The sequence below is a fragment of the Bombus fervidus genome, chromosome 4 (genome assembly GCF_041682495.2).
Source record: "Bombus fervidus isolate BK054 chromosome 4, iyBomFerv1, whole genome shotgun sequence".
NCBI classification, from domain to species: Eukaryota; Metazoa; Arthropoda; class Insecta; order Hymenoptera; family Apidae; genus Bombus; species Bombus fervidus.
Genome location: NC_091520.1, coordinates 11,513,985 through 11,538,526, shown reverse-complemented (window position 1 = coordinate 11,538,526; position 24,542 = coordinate 11,513,985). Strand labels below are relative to the sequence as shown.

At 40.5% G+C, this 24,542-nt stretch overlaps 1 protein-coding gene across 1 annotated transcript in view; it reads right to left on the bottom strand.

Annotated features, from left to right (window-relative positions):
• Positions 1 to 19,974, bottom strand: part of LOC139986204 (netrin receptor UNC5C) — a 73,608-nt gene extending 53,634 nt beyond the window's left edge. The window contains exons 1-3 of the mRNA XM_072001341.1: positions 19,939 to 19,974; positions 19,533 to 19,657; positions 18,730 to 18,847 (exon numbers count right to left, since the gene is read on the bottom strand). Coding sequence (XP_071857442.1) covers positions 18,730 to 18,754 — 25 coding nt within the window. The 5' untranslated portion in view covers positions 18,755 to 18,847; positions 19,533 to 19,657; positions 19,939 to 19,974. The remainder of the gene's footprint in view (positions 1 to 18,729; positions 18,848 to 19,532; positions 19,658 to 19,938) is intronic.
• Between the last annotated feature and the right edge of the window lie 4,568 nt (positions 19,975 to 24,542).

Below are 24,542 nucleotides of genomic sequence, written 5' to 3'. Positions count from 1 at the left end.
TTGCCGGTCGATTTTTAACACGGGCGGGTTGATTGAACGAGTCAAGAGGTTTGCAAGCAACTGCGTTTCGTCGTTTGAAACGAATGTGCTCGATCGTGGGAGGTGGATCGAAGATGGAGATCGCTCGGGTGAGAGAATAGGGAATTTGCAGTTTCGTGGTGATGGTTTCGAGAATTGTAGAGCGAAGGTAAATTTTATTCGACGGAGAAGTGGAATGGTGTAAGTCAAATAATGTGTTGGAATTTAAATCTGAATGCACCTACACGTAACGTCTGCCGATGTAGTCGATACATTTGGTTATTGATTTTTATGAATTCCAGTTACGATAAAAAAACTGTTTTCACAACTATTCTCATAGCTGGTTTTGCTTTATTATGAAAAAATTCGTTTATTTCATTTTCAGAATTTTCATTCCTATCGTTACTTTGACACTGCCATACAACGTATTTACTTCATGCAAATAAAAACTCAATGATGTAGAATCACGGTAAAACCAAGCAGGATTTTACCGCCGAGGTTAAATTTCCAAAGAAGAGAACCCTCTTCGCGGTTTGGCGAAATGAAAAATTTATCTGAAAATCGCGGCTCGAAAAGCGGGAGAGGGGGCAGAACAGCCGTCTACATCAAGATAGCCGTGCGGTAATTCGAATTTCAAACAGTCTGGCGAATTTCCATTGTGCCTGCAACGGGGCGACGTATGTAATTGCTACGCTCGGCTATCCGTAACTGGCTTGTTGCTGCGTCGCTGATTGGACAGCTCGGCCCGCCGCCGGCCCGTTTCGCCCTATTACAACGACACACGGAACGATACCGCCGCGAGGAAAATCGAATTCTTCCGGTTCACCACTGGACCTCGTTACGTCTCAAACGAGATTCCTCCGCGCGCTCCAACCTCCGATAATTTCCCTAACCGACGCTAATCGACTCGTGTGCACTCTGCTCCAGGATTTAATCGACTTTAACCTGCTCCTCGTAATTCCTTTAAATGACGCAGTGGATGGAGTTTATTGTTTAATTTGTTATCGACTTGTATCGAAGTTTGGTATTGAGTTTGATCGAAGTTTGGTCTTATGGAAGGTAAGAAATAAGCGAAGAGATGGATCCTTTCGAATCTGCGAAAGAAGTATCTTGTGAGCTAGCGAAATTCGTAAGAGGTTTTAGACGAGATGTTTGAATCTCCTTATTCAATGATTCAACAATTAATAATATTCTTAAATTGACAAGTCATAAGGTGTAGGTTAAGGATATCATTTCCACGATATTATAAATTTTCGTTGAATAAGATAATCAATCTATAATGTGTAAAATTTGCTTGTAAAATTTCATTTGTTTGATTTATAAACTTATCATATTAATGGTAACATGTAACTTGTGACTTTTCAATGCTCATGGCAAAGGCGATTAAAATATGATCAGATCACTCTTGCTAAAAAGTCAATATCCCAAAGCGATTAATAAAAGAAAAAATCACTAAAACGTTCTATAAACGTTGCACCTTCTAGTACGATCATTTGACAGGGATTAACGGGCTTGGCAAAATCTTCTCGGTGGTTGGTGTCACGTCGATGTAAAAATGTTCGCCGTCGCGGAAGTTCGACGCGCTTTCACGCCCTTCAAGCTTCAGCTTCGGCGAAAAACAAGCTTCAGAATTTCGTTGGTTCGCAAGGAACAGCGACGCGAACTTCTCCCCTTTAATCCGTATCTCGCGTTCACGCCTCGATTGCCAAGCTACGCGGCATAGTTATTAAGGGAAACTTTCCCTTCCCGCGATTTTCCCCCATCCCGATCAAATTTAGCCTCTTTCTCTCTTTCTCTGATATAGCCGCTCGATCATGTCGTTTTCTTCTTCTAAGGAAAAGCGGAAGGGCTTCGAGCAGAATCTCTTGCAAGCTCTATCGTTGGCACCGGTGCGTTTCCGCCTGCTTCGGTGTCTCCAAACTTTCGAACGTCTCAGGCAGACCGTGAAATCTGTCCCGACGAAAATTTCGAGTAATTCGCCTCGCGCGGGAACGTCTACGTCGATCGAGTAGCGACGAGCACGAGACAGGAGGCAGACAATAGACGAGGAATTCGTAAATCGCCGCGATAATTCCGAATTCGGGGAGCCACCGGTGAATTTCACCGGTTAGAATGAAAGATTGTGCGCATCGAGAGTTGAAAATGTTTCGGGTTTGACGTAGATTCGGCCGCGCGTGCAAGTGGAAGTTTGAACGGTTTATATGATGAATGGGTCGTGATATAAGTGAATTACCTAATCCCAAATGGAATTTCGTAGCAAGTGTGAAACAAGTGATTCTGTGAAAGTTAACATATTTCGAAGGTTCGGTGCATTCAAACAGCAGTTATGAACATAGCATAATTATTGGACAAGGCGATACTAATAAAAAAAATTGCGAAAAAAGATACTCTCTACAGAAAATCACGTTAAGTAGAGGAAAAAAGACCGAAAAAGAATGAATCTTGAAGAAAAAGACAGGAAATAGTATTAAATAGAAATACAAAATAAGTATAAAATAAAGAAAATGAACAGAACTTCCTTGTACGATTGAACGAATATTATTAATAAAAAGTTGTAATTAATAAATACTATCACTTGATAAATTGTCATAGAAAAGTGTGTAGCTAATGAAAATGAGAAAGGTTCGACAAACATATCTATTCCGATCCTTTGTGAAACAACAATTGACAGACAACAAAGAGCAGACAATTCCAGGTGGAGCAAACGATCACCGACCCACGTGTGTGGCCGAGCGAATCGAACTATCACGCATGGCGCGCATCGAGCCTCTAATAAACGGCACGGAATTGATATTTCAAGATCCAGCCTTGATACACGGTCGATCTCGGCGGTCCACGACACGGCTCGCAATAAATACTCGTAAACTCTCCAGCAATGATAGGCAAGCCGCCACTCGACCCACTTGGAAGTCGGCCGATGTTGTTGCGCTGAAACGAGGCAAGGTAGAAACCGAACTCCCCGCGACCTTCGACCTCCGCCTCGGTAACCGGTTCGACTCGCGAGAGCAGTCGTCTCTACGTATAATGCTTTGTTCAGCGGGCGTGCCAACCAGCGAGATCCCCTCGTGGGAACGGGGGTGAGCGAAAGATCCCGGAACGAAGTCGAGCGAAATCCACGAGAAGCTCTGTGGCAGGAAAAGAGCTGCCGGATTGCGGATGAAGTTAAAGTTTTTCAGGTACCAGTCGCGAGACGATTTCCACGGTGTGTGCAAGCGACACGAGGACGACGAAAGTTTCCCGCGAGTTCACCAGAGTAAAATTGCAAGGGGGTAGAAAGAGGAGAGGGGTGTCTCTCGTTTGGAAGTTGCGATTACCACCAGCATCCTTCGCCATTTTTCGTGGTTTCTCTTGTGTCTCGGTTTCTTTCGTCGTAGCAAATTCTACGTCTGTCTGTCTACGCTCGTTCCTCTTCCTCGGAAGCGCTCCGAATCTGTCCCGCAGAAGGAAACAAAGTTTACTCACCCGGGGATCGAACCAACCCCTGCATCTTCTTTTCGCTCTATCCATAGTCGCTGACTGTGTAAAAAGGTTTCGGTGAAACTGTGAAAAACGTGATTAAACGACGGGGACAATGTAGCTGTTCGTTCGACCTGCACTCCATTGAAGAAACTTCAGCAATTCCTTTTTTCCTTTCGCCAGCCGTCGAACCTAAGCTACGCGCCGGTAATTTAAACGTTACCGCTGCCCGATCTGTTCCGGGTTGCTGGATTTCTTTGTCCCCGCGACTCGTTATATTCGCCCTCTCGATTCTCGGCGTACTTGTTCGATTCGTCCGGGGTTTTATTGTTGTTATAAATTGGGAATCGAGCGGACGGAGAAATACGCGGTTTAATTCCGTGGCGAAATGTTAAATTTCGAGGGTCAAAAAGTTGGATATATTGAAGTTTATATTGAATATTTAGAAAAAACTGATGAAATATAAAAAGAGATGCATGATGTGCAGACATAGTTAATGAAATATATATTCAGAGAATATTAAGAATATAGAATAATGCAACAACACAGTTGTTATACACAAAATATACACAAAGCGTGTATTCAATGCAAAGGAGACAATGAAAAAATGTACAATACCATATTCAGCGTAAAAATGACAATGCAAAATAGATGATACAACCACACTATGCATATACATACGCAATACAAAAATGGACAAAGAAACGACGCTATATTCAAAGAAATGGTCTCTCAAGCAATGCAAGGAGCATTTTTATATACCCGACCAACTGTAAATTTCACGCACATTTGTCTTCACCCGATTCAGTTTCTAAGATTGAACTGTTAATTTTATAAATAATACATTATTACATGGAAATATTACATGGAAACGAATTATTAAAATTACAACAAACTACGTAGTCGATATTCCGACAAATGAATATCGATTTTGGTGGCTGGAAGAAAGGGTTGAAATCGCGACTGCATCGTCGTAGCGTGTTTCGCGCGGGGCGGGAAACAATTAATACGCAGGCCGTATCCGGCGCACTTGTAAGCGAGCCGGGGTACCTGGTATACACGACACATGGCCCATTACGAATTAATGTAGCATTTCACGGCGAATTAATTACACAGAGAGCGGAGTCTCTCTCGAGTGGCTCTCCAGAACGAAAGAACCGACATAGCCGGCTGACTCACCGCTGCCACTCGAGTACCAAATCGTTTTAATGGAACAACTGTTACCCGTTCGACGAACTAAAAGCGTTCGACTATTTCGAAACCTTCCTACGACGTATTCGATCGTCGGATATTGAAAGTGTTGGAGGATCAATTTTTCTCAGAGAACATATCCTTTGTACTTTCTACACTCCAACGTCTTTGTCCGGTACCGCCATTTGTTTTCTAAGTGATAAGTTGTGAAATAAATAAGATTTAATAGAATGTTGGATAAATGAAAGACGATATAAAGCTGAAAATTTTTGGGAAAGAGAGAAAAATATGGAATCAAAAGAATCAGGGATTATTTTTTAATTACAGATCTATTCAAGTAATGAAGGAACTGAGTAACTGAAGTGTCTGTGTGGTTAAACTATTAGTCCATAAAAGTCTAGAGGTGAACATTAGCTAAAAATATCGTATTTTATTTCAAAGAATTGCTAAATATTCTATGTCGCAAAGGAAAACCATAAAACAACTTATATAAAGATTACCAATCTAAAATCTAGGAAACTCGACTTTAACGAGACGCCAGAGAATTATGCGGGCTATTCGCAGCGAGCAAAAAATATATCGTGGGCGGTAGAGGGGATGGAATGAAAAAAAAAACGGCCGAACACGACCGCTAAATTTCAGCAAAACGAAATCTCGTAGGTCGTGTATCGCGCGTTGCAACCCTCGCCCCGTTTCTCGTTCGATTTATGACGCAATCAGATACCATGGCGCACGGAACTGACCATAAAACATGGGAAACTACGTTGTCACCCAGTGGTCGTACAGTCCCCGTTAGAAATCGCTTTTTTCTCCCCCACTCTCTCGTCCGTTCGACGAAAGTGCGTGTGTGGTACCGCGACAGAGGTTATTAATCGCGGCTAAACATTATTCGAAGCAGATAACGTCGGGTCGACGCAAAGTGACACGTCGAATTTCCGGACTACATGACGAGTTTCCGTCTCTTATCATCGGAAGCGTACCACGTGCAATTACACGAATTTCTTACGAAAATTTTTATTAAAATCCTTTCGTTAGTCCATGCTGACAAAATTTCTAGGCTGACAAAATTTTTCCACTATATCAAAACGATATTTGGAACACCGGAAACTCTGTCATTCGCAATCCGACATCCGCAGAGCCACGTTAATTTCAACGTGAACTCGTTGCGCGACTCTTTCAACTTTCATTTCACTCGTGGACGGATGGACTTCATGAAACGAAAGTCCCGTTAAAACAGTTCGGCAAAAAAGGGAAAAAACCAGAGCAATATTTAAAATCCGAGTTGTACGTGTGGACGAGTGAACGATATCTCGTTTCCATGGAACTATTTTCCGAGTACTCTAAAAGCATACGTCGTATTATAGAACGTAACCGCTGCGAATTCTAGCGGCAAAATTTCGCTACAAACAGGACGTTTTCCGCGGAAATTTCTCTGCTAACTGGCTATCGAAGCTGAGCCAGATAGAACAAACAAAATATCATAAAGAATCAAACTGCAAGGAAAAACAAGGCAAAAAGACACGTAAAAACGGCGATAAAAATAAAAGAGGGATAAAAGCAAGGGAGAAACGGAGTAGAAGAGACGTGATTCTGCACAGCGTGTGCAGCGTCACCGAGTTTTTAACTCGATCGGGCTGCGAGTCACGACAGGGTGGTCGGGCGCCAACTGAAAATCCATAAACCCCCGGTTCTGATCGCCAGTTTTGCCGCGTGTGTCGGCGGATGAACAATGAGCGGCGGCGGCGCGGATGCTCGCGCCAGGAAAACTGAGAGAAAGAGGGAGAGGAGATGCTGCCGCTAACCGAAAATCGAATTATTGCCCTACGGGCGATAAACGTCCGTTAGAACGGTGCGCTCGTTTCGATTTCGATTAATCGAGCAAGGCGCCTAGTCGGACGACCAGGGGAACGTCGCAGACCCAGAAGAGGGACGAGGACGGAGTTCCAGTGTCGGAGATGGATGAATAGATAGAGACACCGGGCAGAGATGGACGCGCGAAGAGAGAAAGGGACGACACGGCGCCGTGCTCGCTCCAGCAATTTGTTTAAATTGCATTTCCGGCTAAACTGCAATGGACTGCGGCACCCATCGAATTACGGTGGGTTTTATAGGTTTTCAATATCGTCTGTCTCTCAACGAAGATCTAACTGCTGAAAATCTCCACCGTAGAAAACAAGCTATATGAAACTAACTTGGGATTGGTCACAGTAGATCTACACGTCTAATTTCTAAGTCTGATCTACAAACTTGCGAAAGATCAACAGCATGTCAAAGATCAATGAACTAAATGAACTTGGAATGGAATGGACTACACTCTGAATTAAACGAAAGTACAGTATCGTTCTCATTTTCAATTATCTTGTATTAAAATCCCCTTATCATAGAGTGATGTTAAAATCAAAAAACCAGCAGAAACGTACTTCATCGTTGATTTTCATCATTGATCTTCGTCAATGGTCTTAATTGTTGCTAATAACCGTTATACGTACGTGCAGTTGATTCGACTTTAAAACTTATTATAAAAAGAAAAATATTGTTTCATCACGCATCCTTTCTCTCTCTTCTCGCGATTCATGAGACGGAACGATAACTACCAAGATTTTAGGTTTCCTACTGCTTCCTCTACCTTCTCTAGCCCTTCGGTAATCGTAGCAGATTTTGTCATTCCCCATGGAAAATGAGCCAGTCTTTTACCCCAGTTACGTCGAACCCTCTTCCTCTTTCCTTCCTTCGATTCGTCCCTCTCACGGATCCTCCAGGGAAACTCGTTTCACCTGACTGGTATCTGTTCTCTCCTCGCGCTCGTATCCAGACCCTCGTCCCATCAGAGGTTCGATGGATATTGAATCGACACTCTTCCGCGTTACCGCCTCCACGACGTCGTTTCCATGCAAACGATCCCGCTTCCGGTATTAATGGCCGACTCCTCCGCATCCATGGAATTTAGCTGCTACGACTTATTACGTATACATGCGACATACCGCACGAGAGCTGCGACCCGACGTTACCTTCACGAGGTAGTTTCGGAAATTGTTCGAGTTTACGGCCCAGCTATGAAAGTTACCCGTCGTAATGATCAGAACTTCTTCCGTTTTATTCTACTTAGTTTTCCTAGTGGAGTCCTAAGCAACGTTTCCTTGTCTTTTAATCTTCTTTCGAATTAAATCCCAAAGAATGCATCATATTAAATCTATAAAATTTGTATCGAATAAGGGAATTACGAATCAATAATTTTGACCACTCTGCTTGTCCTTGTAATGTCAAGAAAACGATCTTACTTCCCAATTACGATTTAATTTCGATATAAACAAGAACCGCCCTATTACTCAGAATTCCCTGCCTGCAATCGCAGGGAGGATAATCCCCATTAGCCCCGGTCAGTTCTATCGAACGTCGAAAATCAGCCAGACGCAACGCAGCAATTAATCTACGATCACTTCCCACCCTGTCTCTCTACCTCGTGTAAGCAATAGAAAAATCACTCACAAAAATAGTCTTTATTTGCCTTTAATTTAAAAACAAAATGTCGCGAGTGTTGGACTGTTTATTTTCAATTTAACGCATTGACGTTTTCTCTCTGTAACCATGGAGGGAGAAAGCTGCTGCGAGCCAGTGATCGTATGAAACGGGGAAAAAAAAAACTAGAAATCTGTGGAACCGGTGGGTCGAGCGCTCAAAGGAGACACCGACGACGCCCACGTGTGTGTTCTCCAGAGGGGACCGGACGTGGTAGCTGCACGGTGGCGATAAATAGCGACGCGGGGCGACGCATTAACAAGTACTAATACACCGTGTCGATCGCGCGCGTCCGTCATGTAGGCGCACGTGAAACGTTCCGTGATCGGACGCCATAGATCTCTTCCGCGCCCGTGGATTCGCTTCCACGCAAAAATCCCGGACGGATATCGCGATTTACATTCAGCCCGATCCGGTTTGCAATTAATCAAACGTCCTGCGGCGGCCAGTGACGCTTCAGGGGGTGAAGGAGCGTTTCTATGGTTTGAAGAAAAACAGGGGAAAAAGGGGTAGGTGATTTAGCGGTATGATTTATATGCTGATGATTACAGTATTGTTGGATATTGTTTATATGTAGATGCAATATTTTATACGTGGACGTTTTGATGTGTTCGATTCCTTCTCCTCGCGACTTTTATTTTTCCTTTAAGAAATATTTGCAATTTATGTTGTTGGGGACTTTCTTATTTATTGTATTGGTATTTGTAGGTGTTTTAAGCCCAAACTTGATTCATTCGAAAATCAAGCTAACTTGATTCATTCGAAAATCAAGCTAACTTAATTTCTTACTTTCACAATTTAAGTATCAGAATATATAATATACGTATTGTTAAAACAATAAACCTTGATAGGATCGATTAGCGAATCGTTTATCGAATTTACAACTACCATACGTATGCTGGAGTTGAGAGGAGAAAAACGTGCGAGAGCTCCTTTTCTGGAGGGTTTTGATCGCGCCGGTCGTGATTCGCTTCGCGTGTGTCGCGTGACTCTCTCATTAACGATCCTGCCGTGCAAAAAGTAGATCGCGCGTGCTCGCGACCCGGCCAGACACGATCGACTGGATATTATTACACCAGCGTCGACAGTAATTCCTGTGCTCGCGCGGACTTCCTCGTGCCGTCTCGTGCGACACGAAGCCTTCTGGAACCGTGGAAAAAATTCGACAAACCTGATCCCTGGACTCTGAAACCATCCCCCGAAAGCGTAATCCCAAAGAGACTCGCGAGATTGTTGACCGATTCGACAAATGGACGGATATTTGCTTTGCTTGGGAATTGAATATCAATCGTGGGAAACCAAGAGAGTGTCCATTCGCGTCTGTGACCATTGACATCTGCAAACTCGCGCAAAAGCGATGAAAATCCATCGAGAGATCTGTTTTTTCTATTCTTTTCGTCATTTTTCCCCTTATTTTTTCTAGCGAAACGATTAAAAGTTGAGGACGCGCGTGAAAAGACGCGTTGCGTTTCTACGGACTCTGGAGGGCTGGTCGATAAATATTTATAGTCGCGATCAGGCCGTTCATAAATATTTATTTGAGCATCGCGAGTTACTATAAATATTTATCGCTCTGGCCGATACACGGCCTATGAAAACCAGCGGATAAATTATGAACGGGTGAAAACGCGTTGGTGGCGCTGGGCCGGTCCTTTGAATAGCAGAGTTGCGTGTAAATTGGTGGAACGATCAAGAAAATTCATTACGACCGTGCATTTTATCTTTCGCTTTAACGATGTTGCGTTAGGCCAGCTGCGAATCAAGAAGAAGAAATCGCCCCCAATGAAAGATATAATATATGTGTATTCCTGTTACGTAATCGTGCCACTCATCTGTAATTCCAATCAACATGTACAGTAGAATTTAAGGTTGCGTAATTTCATCAGTGAAGTCAGAGATAAATATGTTTTTGTTATATAAACACGTATTTTTCAACGTGTTCCGTGTTTATTTGTGATTTAATGTATCCTATCAATGGAAGATATATTACCGTATATTAGAATACCCTGGATCATTGAATAAAACTGTTCAGAATTTTCTTATTAACAGATAAACCAAAAGAATAAATATCATAAAACAAACCTATCAGGAAAACATACTATATCTTCCTAACTGATTACAAGCTCACGCAAAAATAATACCATGTAGGAAGCCATGGTGAAGGTAAGTCTCCATAAAAGCGTACAGTACCTACACCGACGTCCTTCGCATATATTCTTCCATTACCCTACCGGCACTAAATCCACCCCCGATCTAGCTCGTATAATTCAGCAAAAAGCTTCGAAAGACCGGGAAAAAAAATTCAGAACACCCTCGGAGCTTTTCTATTAGCGATCCACGGGAGCGGAAACCCACCACTCTTACACTAATTCACCCCTTTTCCGTTACCGGCCGCTTTACTACCCAATTCGCCGGCCATAGGAACCCTGGAGGATTAGGTTCGTTCCTCGGAAATCTCTCCGAGAATTTGCCTTCGTCATCGGTCCCAGGAGTACCGAAAACGATTCCGGGCCACTGTGCACCCCTCGTCCCTCTCACTAGCCACCCTCTCTTTTTACCAACAGGGCGAGAAAAAAACGGATCAGAGGAGTATTCCCTTTTAAGGATCGTCCTCATCCGATGCAATTTCTTTCCTTGTTGGAGAAGCTCGATTATCCCGGAGTTACGAGTCCAACGAATAGGCTAACCGGTCTCGAAATGAATCGCACGAATCGCTGCTCATTAGATTATCCTTCGAGATGGTATCGAGTCGCGTGCACCGTTGCTTTAGAATGTCTTCCTTTCTCTTTCCCTCTCTCTCTCTCTCTCTCTCTCTCTCTCTCTCCCTCTCCCTCTCCTTTTCTCTTTTGTATTGGATCTTTAATTACGACTCGTCCAGTTAATCGTTATTACGATTAGACTCGTACTAGCGAATGAAAAATCGAGGTAATGCCTCGTCAGGCTTGTAACCGTCGGGCTGTTAAACATCGAGACGACTTAATTGCGCGCGGAAATTATACGTACGTCATGCTAATAGAACCTCCCACGCGTGTGTTTAGCATACAATGACGGTGGTATTTAAGACGGTTTAATTTTCGACCCTTGAAAATCGATTCGATGATGGAACAGTAACTTTTTCAGGGTCCTAATTATATTACATGTGTTTTTGAGTATTTCTGTTGTGCTATTTCCAGGAATGTAGAAAGATAAGATATGCTTATATGTAATACAATTTTTGTAATTCCAATTAAATTCTTGCTTCCTACATATTTATCATTTCTGTCTTGCATTTCGATATTAAAAATACAAACTACATATTCCCAATTGAAGGATATCCTCGAAAAGCAGAATTTTAGTTGCCATAGTTTGTTAGTTAGAACTCTCATTTAGCAGGTCGTTGGACGAGGCCGCGACACAGCCCGGTCGCATTAATTCACGCTAATTGCAGAAAAAAGAGAAACAAGGGTGGAATCGGCGTCTCGTGGAGTCGACATTTTTTTTCCCGGAGGACGCGATCGAGGTCGTCGGACCGCGAACAATATAACCGGCCAACGAATGCTCGCCTAATAATTAATCGAAATAACGATGCGCCGAGCAGAAATGCTCTTGCCCCCTAACGAGGTCCCCAGGCTTTTTTGTTCGAATCTCGCGTCGAACAACCACACTACCCTCCCTCACACTTCTTTCTCTCTCTGACTCTACATGGGTACGCTCGTTAGAATCTCGTCTCGCTAGAATTTTGTTTCCCCAGAACAGACGGCGTCGTGCACCAACCACGAAGCTACGTAATTTCGCGGCTGGCTAAACAGGGATCCAACCGCGCCTCCTGGACAAAAGGTGAAAAGGAACGGGGTTATCATGAACCAACGTGACCAGCAGTCACGTCGCTTATCTCTCGTCACTGGCACCGTCCTCCGTCTTCGGTTTTTCTACGCGCTTTTTCTCCTCGGTTTCATTTTTCATCCACGATTTTCGTCAAAAACGATTGAGACGTTGAAATGATGCACAGTGCAAGTGCTATAAACGAAGACTTTCAATGGAAAAGCAGAATTAATTTCTACTCATTTCTTGCTTCATATTTTTCGTTATTTAACTTAGTGAACATAGTGAACTTCGGAATACAATGAAACATCCGAACGACTGGTTGTAAAAAATAGGAGTGACTCCGCTTTGCAACGTTGTGATTCAAGATAATATATAGTGGTAATGGCCTGCCATTAAGTTTAATCAAAGATGGAATTTCGATGGTAGGGGGGAGGGAGAACTGAGAATTTTCAAAGACGCTTTTAATGCCTTCGGAACCGGTTTCTGACACTGTTCCCGCCAAGGATTTACAAAGAGGCGCGCGAGTAAAAGCTAATAAAGAGATAGGGAACGCGGTTTCGCAAGGAAACTTTCTTAATTACACGCGGCAATTCGCTTGCACCGCGACTATGTCTGTGTTCTTTCTACTCGAAAGTGCCTATAACAAAAACCAGCCTAGCAGTGCAGCATGACTACTGCCTAACCTAAACCTTCTTTGTGCTTTAACGATTTCATCGATTTTTCTCCTCTGGAAACACGTAGCTTTCGTTCTCGGCGAGCAAAAAACCAAACAAAATCTATTCGTTCTTTTCTGTTCAAATAAAAAAAGTAAAGAGAAGAGGGGAGAAAGAGAAAGAAGAGAAATTCAGAGAGAAAGAGTAACAACCGTGGCTCGATCGTTACCCGTTCACCGTTCCTTATTATCTTCCCGGGCGTTTCTCACGAATTCCTTTATAACGGCTCGCTCTAAAACGCGAAACGAACAGTCGCTGTGAAATAAAAGCAGAATTGTTCATGCGGAAGAGAAACCCAGCAACGATCCATGCTTGTTAACGATCAGGAAACCCGCTGCCACCGTTTTCCTTCGAACCTTTTTTTTTCCATTCGTTCTTTTCGATCTATCAGATCTTCGATGGCGACTGATGACGCAACTGGTCGCTTTCTAAAGAAAAACTAACGATATTAAAGTTCTTTGTTAGGTAAACTTTATGACATAGTTAGGAACGATTGCTATTTTTGAAAGTCATCATAGAATTTGGCATTTTTATCCTTTAAATACCAATATTTATACCATACGTCACCTTCTAATTATTCCCTGGGATTTTCGATGATATATATACTAATATATATAATGCGTGATGAAATGGCATTATTTACATTAGCACAAGTATTCAAAGTAATAAAGCAACTACTGTCAACGACTATATACTTTCGCCATTCCTCATTATTCTATCAACGAATACTTGAATGGACCATGACAATCAAATAAACGTGCAAACATTCTGAAATTCAACAAATCAAACAAGATCAACCATAATCGTAACAAATGACGAAACTGAGAGGGGAAACAGGACTGTCGTCCGAGAAAGAACAAATCGTAATAACGGAGGCGTTAATTGTTAGACGCGAGTTTCGTTTTCTCCTTCGTCAGCTTTCCTGCAGGTCGCCATTCCAGTACCGGAGACGGTTATCAGGATTGCGGAGCAGAGTGGTTATAATTAAAGCTTCGCTAACGAGAATCCGTTCGTTGGTGAGATAACGAGGTCTTCGATTTAAAGAGACCTCGGGGAACGGACCGAAGAAGAAGCATCGTCACGAAGGTTGTATAGCGTTGGTTAGCTGGATGACGACGAGGAAAGAAGCTGCAAAGAGCCACCAGCGAAAAAATGAGATGCAAAAGAAATTTTTGCTAGTGTGTACTTTTATGTGTATACATATAGATCTTGGTATGTGTAAGTGCATTTGCACGCATGATGCCTACGCGAAAGGTAATGAAAAAAAGGAAGCGACCTCGGCAAGGAAACGAACTCGTCGAGGGAGGCTCGCGTGCTTCTACCCCCGCCACGCGCCTCGATTGGTCGGTTAATATTTTATTCAGGGCGGAGTCGGATTTGCATACGAAGTGGCCCCTTTCTTTGCTCGTCTACTCCGCGTTGTTCGTTCTCTGTCTCCGTCTAGATTCGACCGGGCGCATCTGCCATGGATATAAGCAGCCAACGATATCCTGCACCGTGGCTGAAAGATAGACACTGCAAGATAGACTCGATCATCCACACTTTCGTTTCCTTCCGATTGCATCGCGTTACTCTTCTCTTGGTTTTTCTTACGATTATATGCATCCTATCGAGGCATGCCAATAAATATAAGATATCGTTCAATATTCTCTCAATTCCTACCTTCTATCCTACCAATTTATGAGGAAAGACAGACACTGCAAACTGAGGTTCTTTGTATTTTTGAATAGGCGCAAACATCCTGCATTTTGGTTCAATATGAAAGGAGAGTAAAGTACGAAGAGTTTCCTACAATCTAATATTCTTTAATAACCATAGAAATGTTGTTCGCTATTAAAGAAAGGATTTTAAAATAACCCATTTTTAGAATTAGTTTTTGCATATATGGTAGAATCGACAATTTCTTAAATGTCTTTCTTCTACCTATCCCAACAACACAAATTCTTTATTTTAATCCAGACAAACGAAACTTCGCTATATAATTCTTACGAGGTAATATTCTTCTTTCTGAAAATCTCTGCCTAGTAGCTTAGCCTTTTAAAGTTGCATAATACTGTAGCCGGGGCTACATCCCGAGAAAGGTCCGAGAAAAATCGTGAGCAAAAGGCAGTGGAACGGTCTCGCGAATCCAATTTTCAGAAAACGCGGAAACCGAGGGAAGATACTTCCGGCCTCCCGTTTGAATACTTCATCGTCGCAACTCTCCGTCTCTTCATAGGGTCGGAGAACGGCCGTTGGCAAAGTGCATAAGCGAAAACAGTTACGTTCACGGGCTATAACCACGCGAGTCGGCCGAGGGTCCCACTCGACAGCATGAAATATTTCTCTGGCCGTCTAAGCTCGGCTGACCCAGTGCAGCAACGCTCCGCGCAGATGTTACGATGCATTTTCTCATGCATATTCCATCGCAGGAATGGAAATGTCGCCTTAACCCGCACTAATTTCGCGCGCTCTATGTCAGTATTACAATAAACATGTTCGTCGCGCGAACGCGCTCTCATGCATATGCATAAACCCCTTCGTTGGCCAACGATGAGTGTCCTTTAATAAAATTCGGCCGAACCCCCCGCGGTCGTTGAAACTATCGCGTGCAAACCACGTTATCGTGTTATTCTTTTCTTCCTTTTTTTTTTTTTTTTTTTCACTGAGTTTATATCCACCTCTTTCCTAACCACGAATGGTTTACAGTGGCTGGGTAATCTTTCGTCTTGCACGCTTCTCTGAGTTGCTTGGATGACTGTTATTCTTACTGTGATGTTTCGTGAGTGGAAATTGGGTCAAAAACGTTCCGCGAAATGCATAATTTGGGGATTTTAAAGCTTGCTTCTTCTGTCAGTCTTTTGAAACAAGTTGCAATTTATTGTAGTTTAAAGAGAAACTTATATTTTGCAAATTAATTAATTCAATTATGAAATAATATTGCCTGGAGAACGAAAATTCAATGAGAGCTATTTCTATGAATAAAATAAAAACCTTTTATTATTTCTTCGGAATAACTAAGGATCTCTTGATTCAACGGAGCTTTAATGTACCTTCAAAAAATTATAAAATAATTTCACTTGGATAGCAAAAATTGAATCAGAATTCGAAGATCTCATATGGTAGATTCCAAAGCCTGCTTACTTTCGTTACATTTTTACAACTATCTAAGATTTCTTATTGTTTAATACAGCTCCATATTGCAATATAGCATACTTGAAAATTCACGAAATTTATTAAAAACAAACTTGCAACAAAAATTCGCCGGATCCTCTTCATATGTTAAGCAGAATCTTACTTATCAAGTTCTGTATCGCAACAAGGGTTTATCAGCCAGCAGCAATTAGCGGAGCTAAAGCAGCAGCCAGCCCATCATTGGCACAAATCTAGAGAAGCTGATCATCGAGAAGTACCGAAATAAGACTAATTAATCGATTACCGTAAATCGTTCACGGCTCAGCCATAAAATCCACGCAGCGTTTAATCTGATCACGCTCTCGCGAAGCAGCAGCGCGACCGCAAATACTCATCGTCACGTTCCGGGGCTTAAGGGCGAACACGCGCAGGTGGATCGTGCAAAACACCGTGAAACTTGGCCGTATCTGCGTCAACGAACGAGCTCGAAAGCATTTAGACAATGGAAAACACGGATGTATATTTATACAGATGAAATGGAGTGATTAAGTATCGATTGTAACACGAGAGGAAAAAATTGTGGTCGCTTTTGAGTGCCGATCGTTAGATGGAATGGATTTGTTGCTGCAGGAACTATCACGGATATTGCATTGAAACCGAACATTGCTTCTAGCCAAAAAGTGGAAAATGTGATTATTGTTCAGCGAGTAAATTGGAAGCTTATTCGTATGGTAGGTATTTGTTTGTATGTTAACTTGTTTAACTGGAAAATCGTGTTGCTTGTAAATTTGAGGTAGTAGTACGTGAAACGATGTTTACGCAGTAGGAATATGCATACATTGACGGACAGCTATATTTTCCACGAAATTTTGTCAAATTCATCATTTTATCGCAACACTAATTTACATCAAAATCGCGAAATTATCACAATTCTACTTTAAATCGAAATTAACGTTTATTCGCAACTTTAATAGAAAATACAAAATTCAGACTGCCCGATATTAGTAAAAAATTCACGATTTGCCTAATATGATGGTAGACTGACTCGTACATCGGCCAAAAAAAGCTTACTACGACTACAAATACTAAAAGCGAGCATAGTAACAAAATAGTAACAAGAATGACTACCCATGCTCTAGGTGAACCAGAGAATGGGAAATCATTAGTAGTTGCTCTTTTGAATGGCAATTTGCCGAGCCTCTTCGGCTTATAGCCTCTTCTTTCTTCGTGCGCAACGCTCGCTGAAACTTAAATCTAGGCTCGAGACTTTTTCATCGAAAACTAAAAAATAACTTGCGACGGTGAAATAAAAATATAAATCGCGAAAGCTGATTCAAATACACGGAGATGACAAACGATCATAGGCGATCGTTGCCTGTTAGTAATATGCATACTCGTGCAATATGTGTACGTTCGTTTCGAAACCCACTTCGTAACCGCAACCATGAAATTCGAAAAATCGATAGGCAAAGCTAGAGATGAGTTTTCTCACCTGTGGCAATTTAATTTGACACCTGAGTTTGGCATACAACTTGCATGCTAATTTACACATCATTTTCCTGAAAGTGACTGACGATGGCTAGTAATTATTGCGTGATGCAATAAAAACATCGGTATAAATCTTAATTTTAATTACAAATGTGCGCCTATTCATAATAGATAAAGTACATATATCTTCTAAATTGTAATGTCTGATTTAAAATTACTGGAATAGATAGTACAAAAATTTAATAGCATTATTGAAATTTAGTAAGAAAATTAATATTATTATTTATAGTCCTCACTATGTATTTAATTTTATCCATTACTTCAGCTATAATATCTAAGAGTGAATCTAGCATTAATATTATAAATTCAAATTCAATTACTGGTTATAAATTTTGTTAATATGCAATAAATCTCGGAACGACACAATTCCACAGCCTAACCACATATACACACAATGTGGAAAATACATCTTGTATAATATATTAACCCATCGTCAGTCGCTGAGACATTGTTAAGTTTATAATCTATTATCGTTGTGCCCATCGTCTCTCACCTATGTAACACGTGAGTGAGATCTTAACAATGAATATGGAACGGTGAAATCTGGAAATCCTGAGCTAAAAAGGTAATTATTATATCTTGCATATAACGGTCTATTGTTATTCTAATTTAATTTTGCATTTTCTTATTTTATTTCAAATTATGTCTCTAATCTATTAACTCAAGCAATTATTAAAATTCTAATATTAAAAAAAAAAAAAAAAATAAGTGGCAAAGAGCAAAAAATATATAAATTATCCATTAGAAAGAAAACTAAGATTTAATGTGATGGAATAATGGACTCTAATTGAAAATTAAATATTAATTGAAATAACCTCAGGCGTTTCCTTTATCAAAGCACATTTTCGAAGATACGGGAGCAGCGTTCATACTTTGTTGCTTTGATTCCAAAATCTGTCTGTCGCGAGATTTCTACTTGCACATTTATTTAATAGATTATGTACGATATTTAATATATCACAAAAAGGAACATTAATATCTATATATGTCAAATAATATTGAAATTTATAATAGAAAAGATTTGAATCGAATTATCGAAATTGTTTAATATTATCATAAAAGAGAAGATAAAACTGAGAAATCTTTATTATCTTTATTTATATGAAAATATCAAATATATTCTAATTTTATAAATAACTATATCATATTATTAATGTTATACAAAAACGCGGTGTGCAAGAAGACCTACCTGAACTAATAAATCAGACACAGAACAAAAAAAGTTACTATTCACAGGTATAATAAATACCCGTGGTTACTATGCTCACAACAAATTCTATGTAATGCAACCAATCACCCGTGTCGCTTCGGACCTTTCATCCTACGACATGATTGAGTGATCAGAGGAATAAAAACGCATGCGACTCACGGTTAGATGCGGTGGATGTTGTCATCGACGGTGCTATGGTCCAGAGGAAGTCATCATAGTAACTGTCATCTCGCAAGAATCATCAAACCCCAAGGAGAAAGTAGAATTTGTAAAAAATCTATAAAAAAAACCACGGAGTATTAAAATTTATTTTTAAACATATAACAATAACAATTAAAGCAAGATATAAAAGATAAAATTAATTGAAGCAGATACAAAATGCAATGATATTTACATTCTTGTTTTTAGAGTATGACTAGATCCTTTCTATAGAATAACAGAAAGTGGAGAGGTTGTGTAAAATATGTAACAAAACAGAATATGAATGTAAACTATCACTTGAAAATGTTTGAAATCAAAACATACACATCAGAAATAAACTGTGCCGTGCCTAATAAATAGTCGAGAATGCTTGCATCAAATCAAAACACGACAGCTAAACATGCCTGGGGGCATAACAACACTACGTAACAACGGCGCGTGACTGCGTCGTAACTTGTCCAATCGTGTTTTAACATGAAAAATCATAACGTTGGTATAGAAAATCCATGATCGAAATGTATGAAAATAGGACACTTATTTCAATTTCTCATTTAGATTTTAATGAATTTACAAAATCTAATGAACAGGCTTTAAATTATTTCTTTAATTTATTTCTAATAAATCTATACGAAATAAAAAATGATTTCTTTCATCTTTTTTTACTTTGATTTTAGTACTCTGAATATTAATCATATACTATAAAATATTGATCGAATATATATCAACTGTGTGCTACATTATCAATAAAAAGTAGTATATACCTATCTTAATTATACGTTGCCATATTTGTTTGAAGAATCATTGAATGGACCATTAATCATCGTGGCATTCACATTTTCTAACGCCTACTCCTGTCGTGTCATTCTCGTAATCATCAATTATTAATCTGTACAAAAGAAAAACAAAGATTTAAAACGTGCACTATCACAGTAAATTACGTATATCGAAATGAAACAATAATCAAAATCAAATGTTGTTTCAAAAAATGATAATCCACGCTACCGGTAACACTAACCTTTCAAATTATGATCAATTAATATATATAAGTCTATATGACAATGTTTAACAAATTACTATGTAAACGCGTAATAAGTAGACAAGGTTAATACTACTGTATAAATAATTAGAATAACGATGGAAATATTACGCAGTTAATACGTTACGTACCTCAATAATGATAATACGACTCGTCACCACGGTACTCACCACGGAAGTGACACTATGCGCAGACGCTTTCCCGCGCGAAATACCAATATGGCGGCGGGCCTGATTCCCTTTCCGCTCGCGGCTGCGCAGTAAATGCAAATTTTGTATACGCGCGAATTTGTATCTAAATTTGAATTTGAATACGACTTCGAACCTGAATTCGTTTATAATTTTCGCGTATGAAATTTAAAAATTAACAATTTTCGTATATGGATTTTGTCAAATGTCGTTTAAATTTCTCTATTTATCTAGATACTGATTGTCGTTTCTGATTGTGAAGGTTTCGCTATAACTAGAAAATTGCACCCACTTAGACATTCTATTAAACTTACTTCTTGTTATACATATTCCACGCCTTGTTCCAAGCATATCACTTTTACGTCAAATGTCTAGACAGACTCAAACCGACAAACAGACGTACCATCTTCGAACGATTTATAATTCCGATATGTTGCGATGGGGAATATAATTTAAACCGGGTAAATCATCGATCAAATTTACTGTTACGTTGACCTATAAATTTTATATGGAGTGAAACATCGATTTCTCGAAGCTTTCCTCGTCTTTTTTCTTAAAAAAAAGAAATTTACGTCTCCTCGTTACAGTTTAAGAGAAATACTTTTGGTTTCGTTTTTTGGAGTTGGAACTTTCCTCGAATCCGAGACGATTATGGTGGAAAAAGCGTATCTTTTATATAGAGAATAATAATCCGAGCTGAAAGAAGGTAAAAACGACGCTCTAGGGGAGAAGAGGTGTTTCATCATTCGGCACGTGTGTACTCTACGGGAGCGTCATTACCAACTGGCCTCGTTAAAAAGTACACGTTCGCGCTGGATCAATAGCGAGCAATGAGGCCGGGACACCTTGTTAATCTCACCGCTGGTCACGTTTCTATCCGCGCTGGTCATCGTCAGGGAACATAAAACGCCATGTATGAAAGCAGATTTCTCCCCTTTTCGCCTATCTCGACTTAGTCATGACGATACCCGTCTTCGCGAGGAATTTGTGCTTTCTGAAATCTCACGATTCTCACGTTCAAGATACTGATTTCAGAAATCCAGGTTAAATAATTTCATATTTTTGAATTGAACTTAATTAAATCTAAAGTTATATCCTCGCTGAAACAAGTATGAAACCTTGTAAGCGCATCGTTATCGAGTAATAGAAACCTACTATACAAATTAGAGGTACATGATGAATTTTCACGATTCAACAAAAAGGAAAAAGGAAATTAGTCAAATCCTAAGAATTTCTCTTCATAACCAGATCAAAAAATAGAATTCGATAAAACTGATTTCCTAAAAGAGAAACTTACAAATGAAATATTACGTCGAGACGTATTGCTCTTAATAATTTACTCCAACCACTAATCACGTCTCCATGTCCACATCATTCTCAAACAACAAAAATCCCGAAAAAGTCACACATCAAAGAAAATTCGTATCCTGTCTCATCCACATTGATAAACTTACGTCGCAACGTCTCTGTTCGAGTGTAATCTCGCAGCAGAATTAAGCGGCAAAAAGTTGCCGTACAAACTCCACCAGCTTCCTAGATGCCCCCAGGTTCGGATAGCACGATGTATACGCTTCCCCTAACCGGCTGTCCGCCGTGTGTCTCGCGAGTAGTAAGCAGCAGCCTGGCTACACGTAGAGTCTTGTCACCGAGCTGGAGGACTGGTTAGAGAGGAGTCGCTTATCGCGAGCAACGATCTCACTGACAGCCGCCAATTAAAACATGCTAACGAGCTGCTGATCTCGCGATATCTCGAAGCGGGGCCTAATTAAACTCCCGCCACGCGGGCGCGGTGCAGAGGGGCATCGGCGAGGAACGACAAGACAGAATCTACGAGATCTCGGTGTGCGCCTAGACTTTATCGTCCCCGCGGTCTCCACGGCGATCTCTCCAAGACCCCCGCCCCAGCTGAACTTTAACAAACCTATTTCCAGCACAGTTCCTCCAATTACCAAGACACGTCGAACCAACCCGGTAAAAGTGGACTGAGAAAAGGTGTACCGATGCCAGTTGATGGCAATAACGCCGAAAGATTAAGGAGATGAAGTTACTGCAGTTGTTTGTAAAGTATCTTTGACTGTTTATAATGATATCGTGGATGATTTGAATGTACAAATGTTCGAGATGTTCAGAAAGGAGATTAATAATTTCCTTCGTAATATTTTGTTTAAATTATGAGTGAATTAATTTGTGTTCGAAACATGGGGATTATCGATGCAATTTAAAGTCTGTGGTCGATGTACAACAGCTGTATACTTGACTCGAGAGATCCGCAGGGTTTATGGTTTCTAAAGAACAAGGGGATTCCCCTTGCATTATCGTGCAAGATGATTTGTAATTCGTGGCGGGGTTATGGAGGGAACGTCTTCGCCGCAAAATATGTATGAGTTAAGGAAGAAGAATAACATCTTTGCCTTTGGCCCCTTCCCTTCAACAGGGGTTGAAAACCGCTTTAGAGTTCGAAACACGTGAGCTTAATGTTTCCTTTTCCCCTTGCGAGACTCGTTACTTTTAGTTAAGGCTACGTCGACGTGTTATTATACTACCGCCAATTCAACGTTGGTTATCACTATCTGATAACCTGTGTAGAATGTTGTACAAAATATTCCTTCATCTTTAAGGATATTATAGTTGGAATTTTCTTGTATATATTATACTATATCATTAAATACATAATTAATTAACTTCATAGATATTAAGCTTTGAAGTTGACACTAGAACTATCAGTCTATAATAACTAATAACTAATAATCAGTCTAAAATATTTAATTATTATTAAATATTTTAATCAAACTATTTACTCCTTGTAAGTAGAATAATACGATAAAAGTGTGTATAAATACTCCTTACTCATGTTACACGTTTCGACATATTGATAAATTAATCCTCCTACTTTACGCTTCGACTTTATCCTTCGAATTTAATCTCCAATAAAAATACATCACGAGTTGCACCTGCTCGGGGTCCCAAAAAAATTCTTCATCCAGTGTATAGAAAAGAAACTTCAGGAACCCATACATTCACACGTTGACCACGAAGTGTCAACCGATCTCCCAGCATCCTTCGTTCCAAGCTCACCTATCCGCGACAACTTACACCGTCGCTATTTACTTATCAAAACCAGACGTTATCCGGAATCAGATCGCAAATTCACCTCCGCCTCTACGTCTACCACTTTACGAGCTATCCGTCCTCGTTATCGGCGCCCCATCCAGGCGGCGTTCGCCAACCTTGCACCAACGCCCTCGATTTTATCTCGGTAACATGCCCACTTTCCAGTAACAAATCTCGTGCTTCTTAAAAAAAATCTTCTCAACCTGAAATCTGTTCCCCTTGAACAGTATCTCTGATCGAGTATCTTCTCGAATCCAGCTCAATAACGATTCTCCTTGAAAATACAAGTACAACGTATCTTTACTGAAAGCCTTTAGACCTTTTCATTACATAAAGGTGATGAAATAATGAAAGATCTTATGGGGGCCTTTTTTATTGTATAGAAATAATGAAATGTGGAAGTTATGAAGAAATAAAAATTATAGGGAAAAGTATATTTCATTTTCTGTTAACCACTCATGATTTATTCATCGCTACCAACATACTACTTAATTCATCTATCCAAGCCAACCATATCCCTAATCTCTCTACATTCACAATAGAGCATCAATTCCTATGCATCGTTTCTAACCTAACAGCCACTCAGCGGTTGAAATTCGAACGGTTTCGTTCCTAGAAAGAGGCGTGGATAGAGGGTTACTCGCCATCGAGTAACCAGCCTCTCTGTTTGCAGTAGGATTTTGGAACTAAGCCCAGGTTTGCCCAGACAGATGCACCCACTTGCCGCCCTTAATAGCACGGCTTACGCACCACGTTGATCGGACAGATCTATCGCGCCTCCTTTCATTCCTAGAATCTCCCTCGCAACGAAACTTCTTTCACCGATTGTTGCGGGATAGACTTTCTCTTTACCCAGTGCCCAAGGGCGAGCTCCGCCTTTTTATTTCAATCGAACTGCGACCCCAAATACAAGGATTAGTCGAGTTAATCGTTCGTCGATTCCAGGTTCAAGTGAGGAGTCGAATTTCTCCTGAGGAATCTCACATTCAGAAGCAGGGATGAAATGGCTACGTAGGGACGCAGAAAATAGCAGTCAGGATAGTATACTGCCTGTTTAGCTGTCTTTGCAGTCAAATATCCAATGACTTACAGGGTTGTTTCGCATAATAATTTGACAAATTAGAAATCGGAAATTAAGTTCCTGTTTTACAATTTTACAATTTTAAACCAAATAAAATAGTCAACTGACTTGTCCGTCTCAAGCGTCAACTGTCAGAATGCAAGTCTAAACGCTATTGTACAGCATACTATTCGATGACGTTGTAACTCTTACTTATAGACGAACACCATTAATTATTATAAATTACTCTAACGATAAGCTAGCTATTTCTCCAGATGGTAACTAGAGAATCGCGACGTCATCCACATAGCCTGGTGCAGCCCTATTCACGATAGGAATATTTTATAAGTCGATGCCTTCTTGGTATAGATCACTA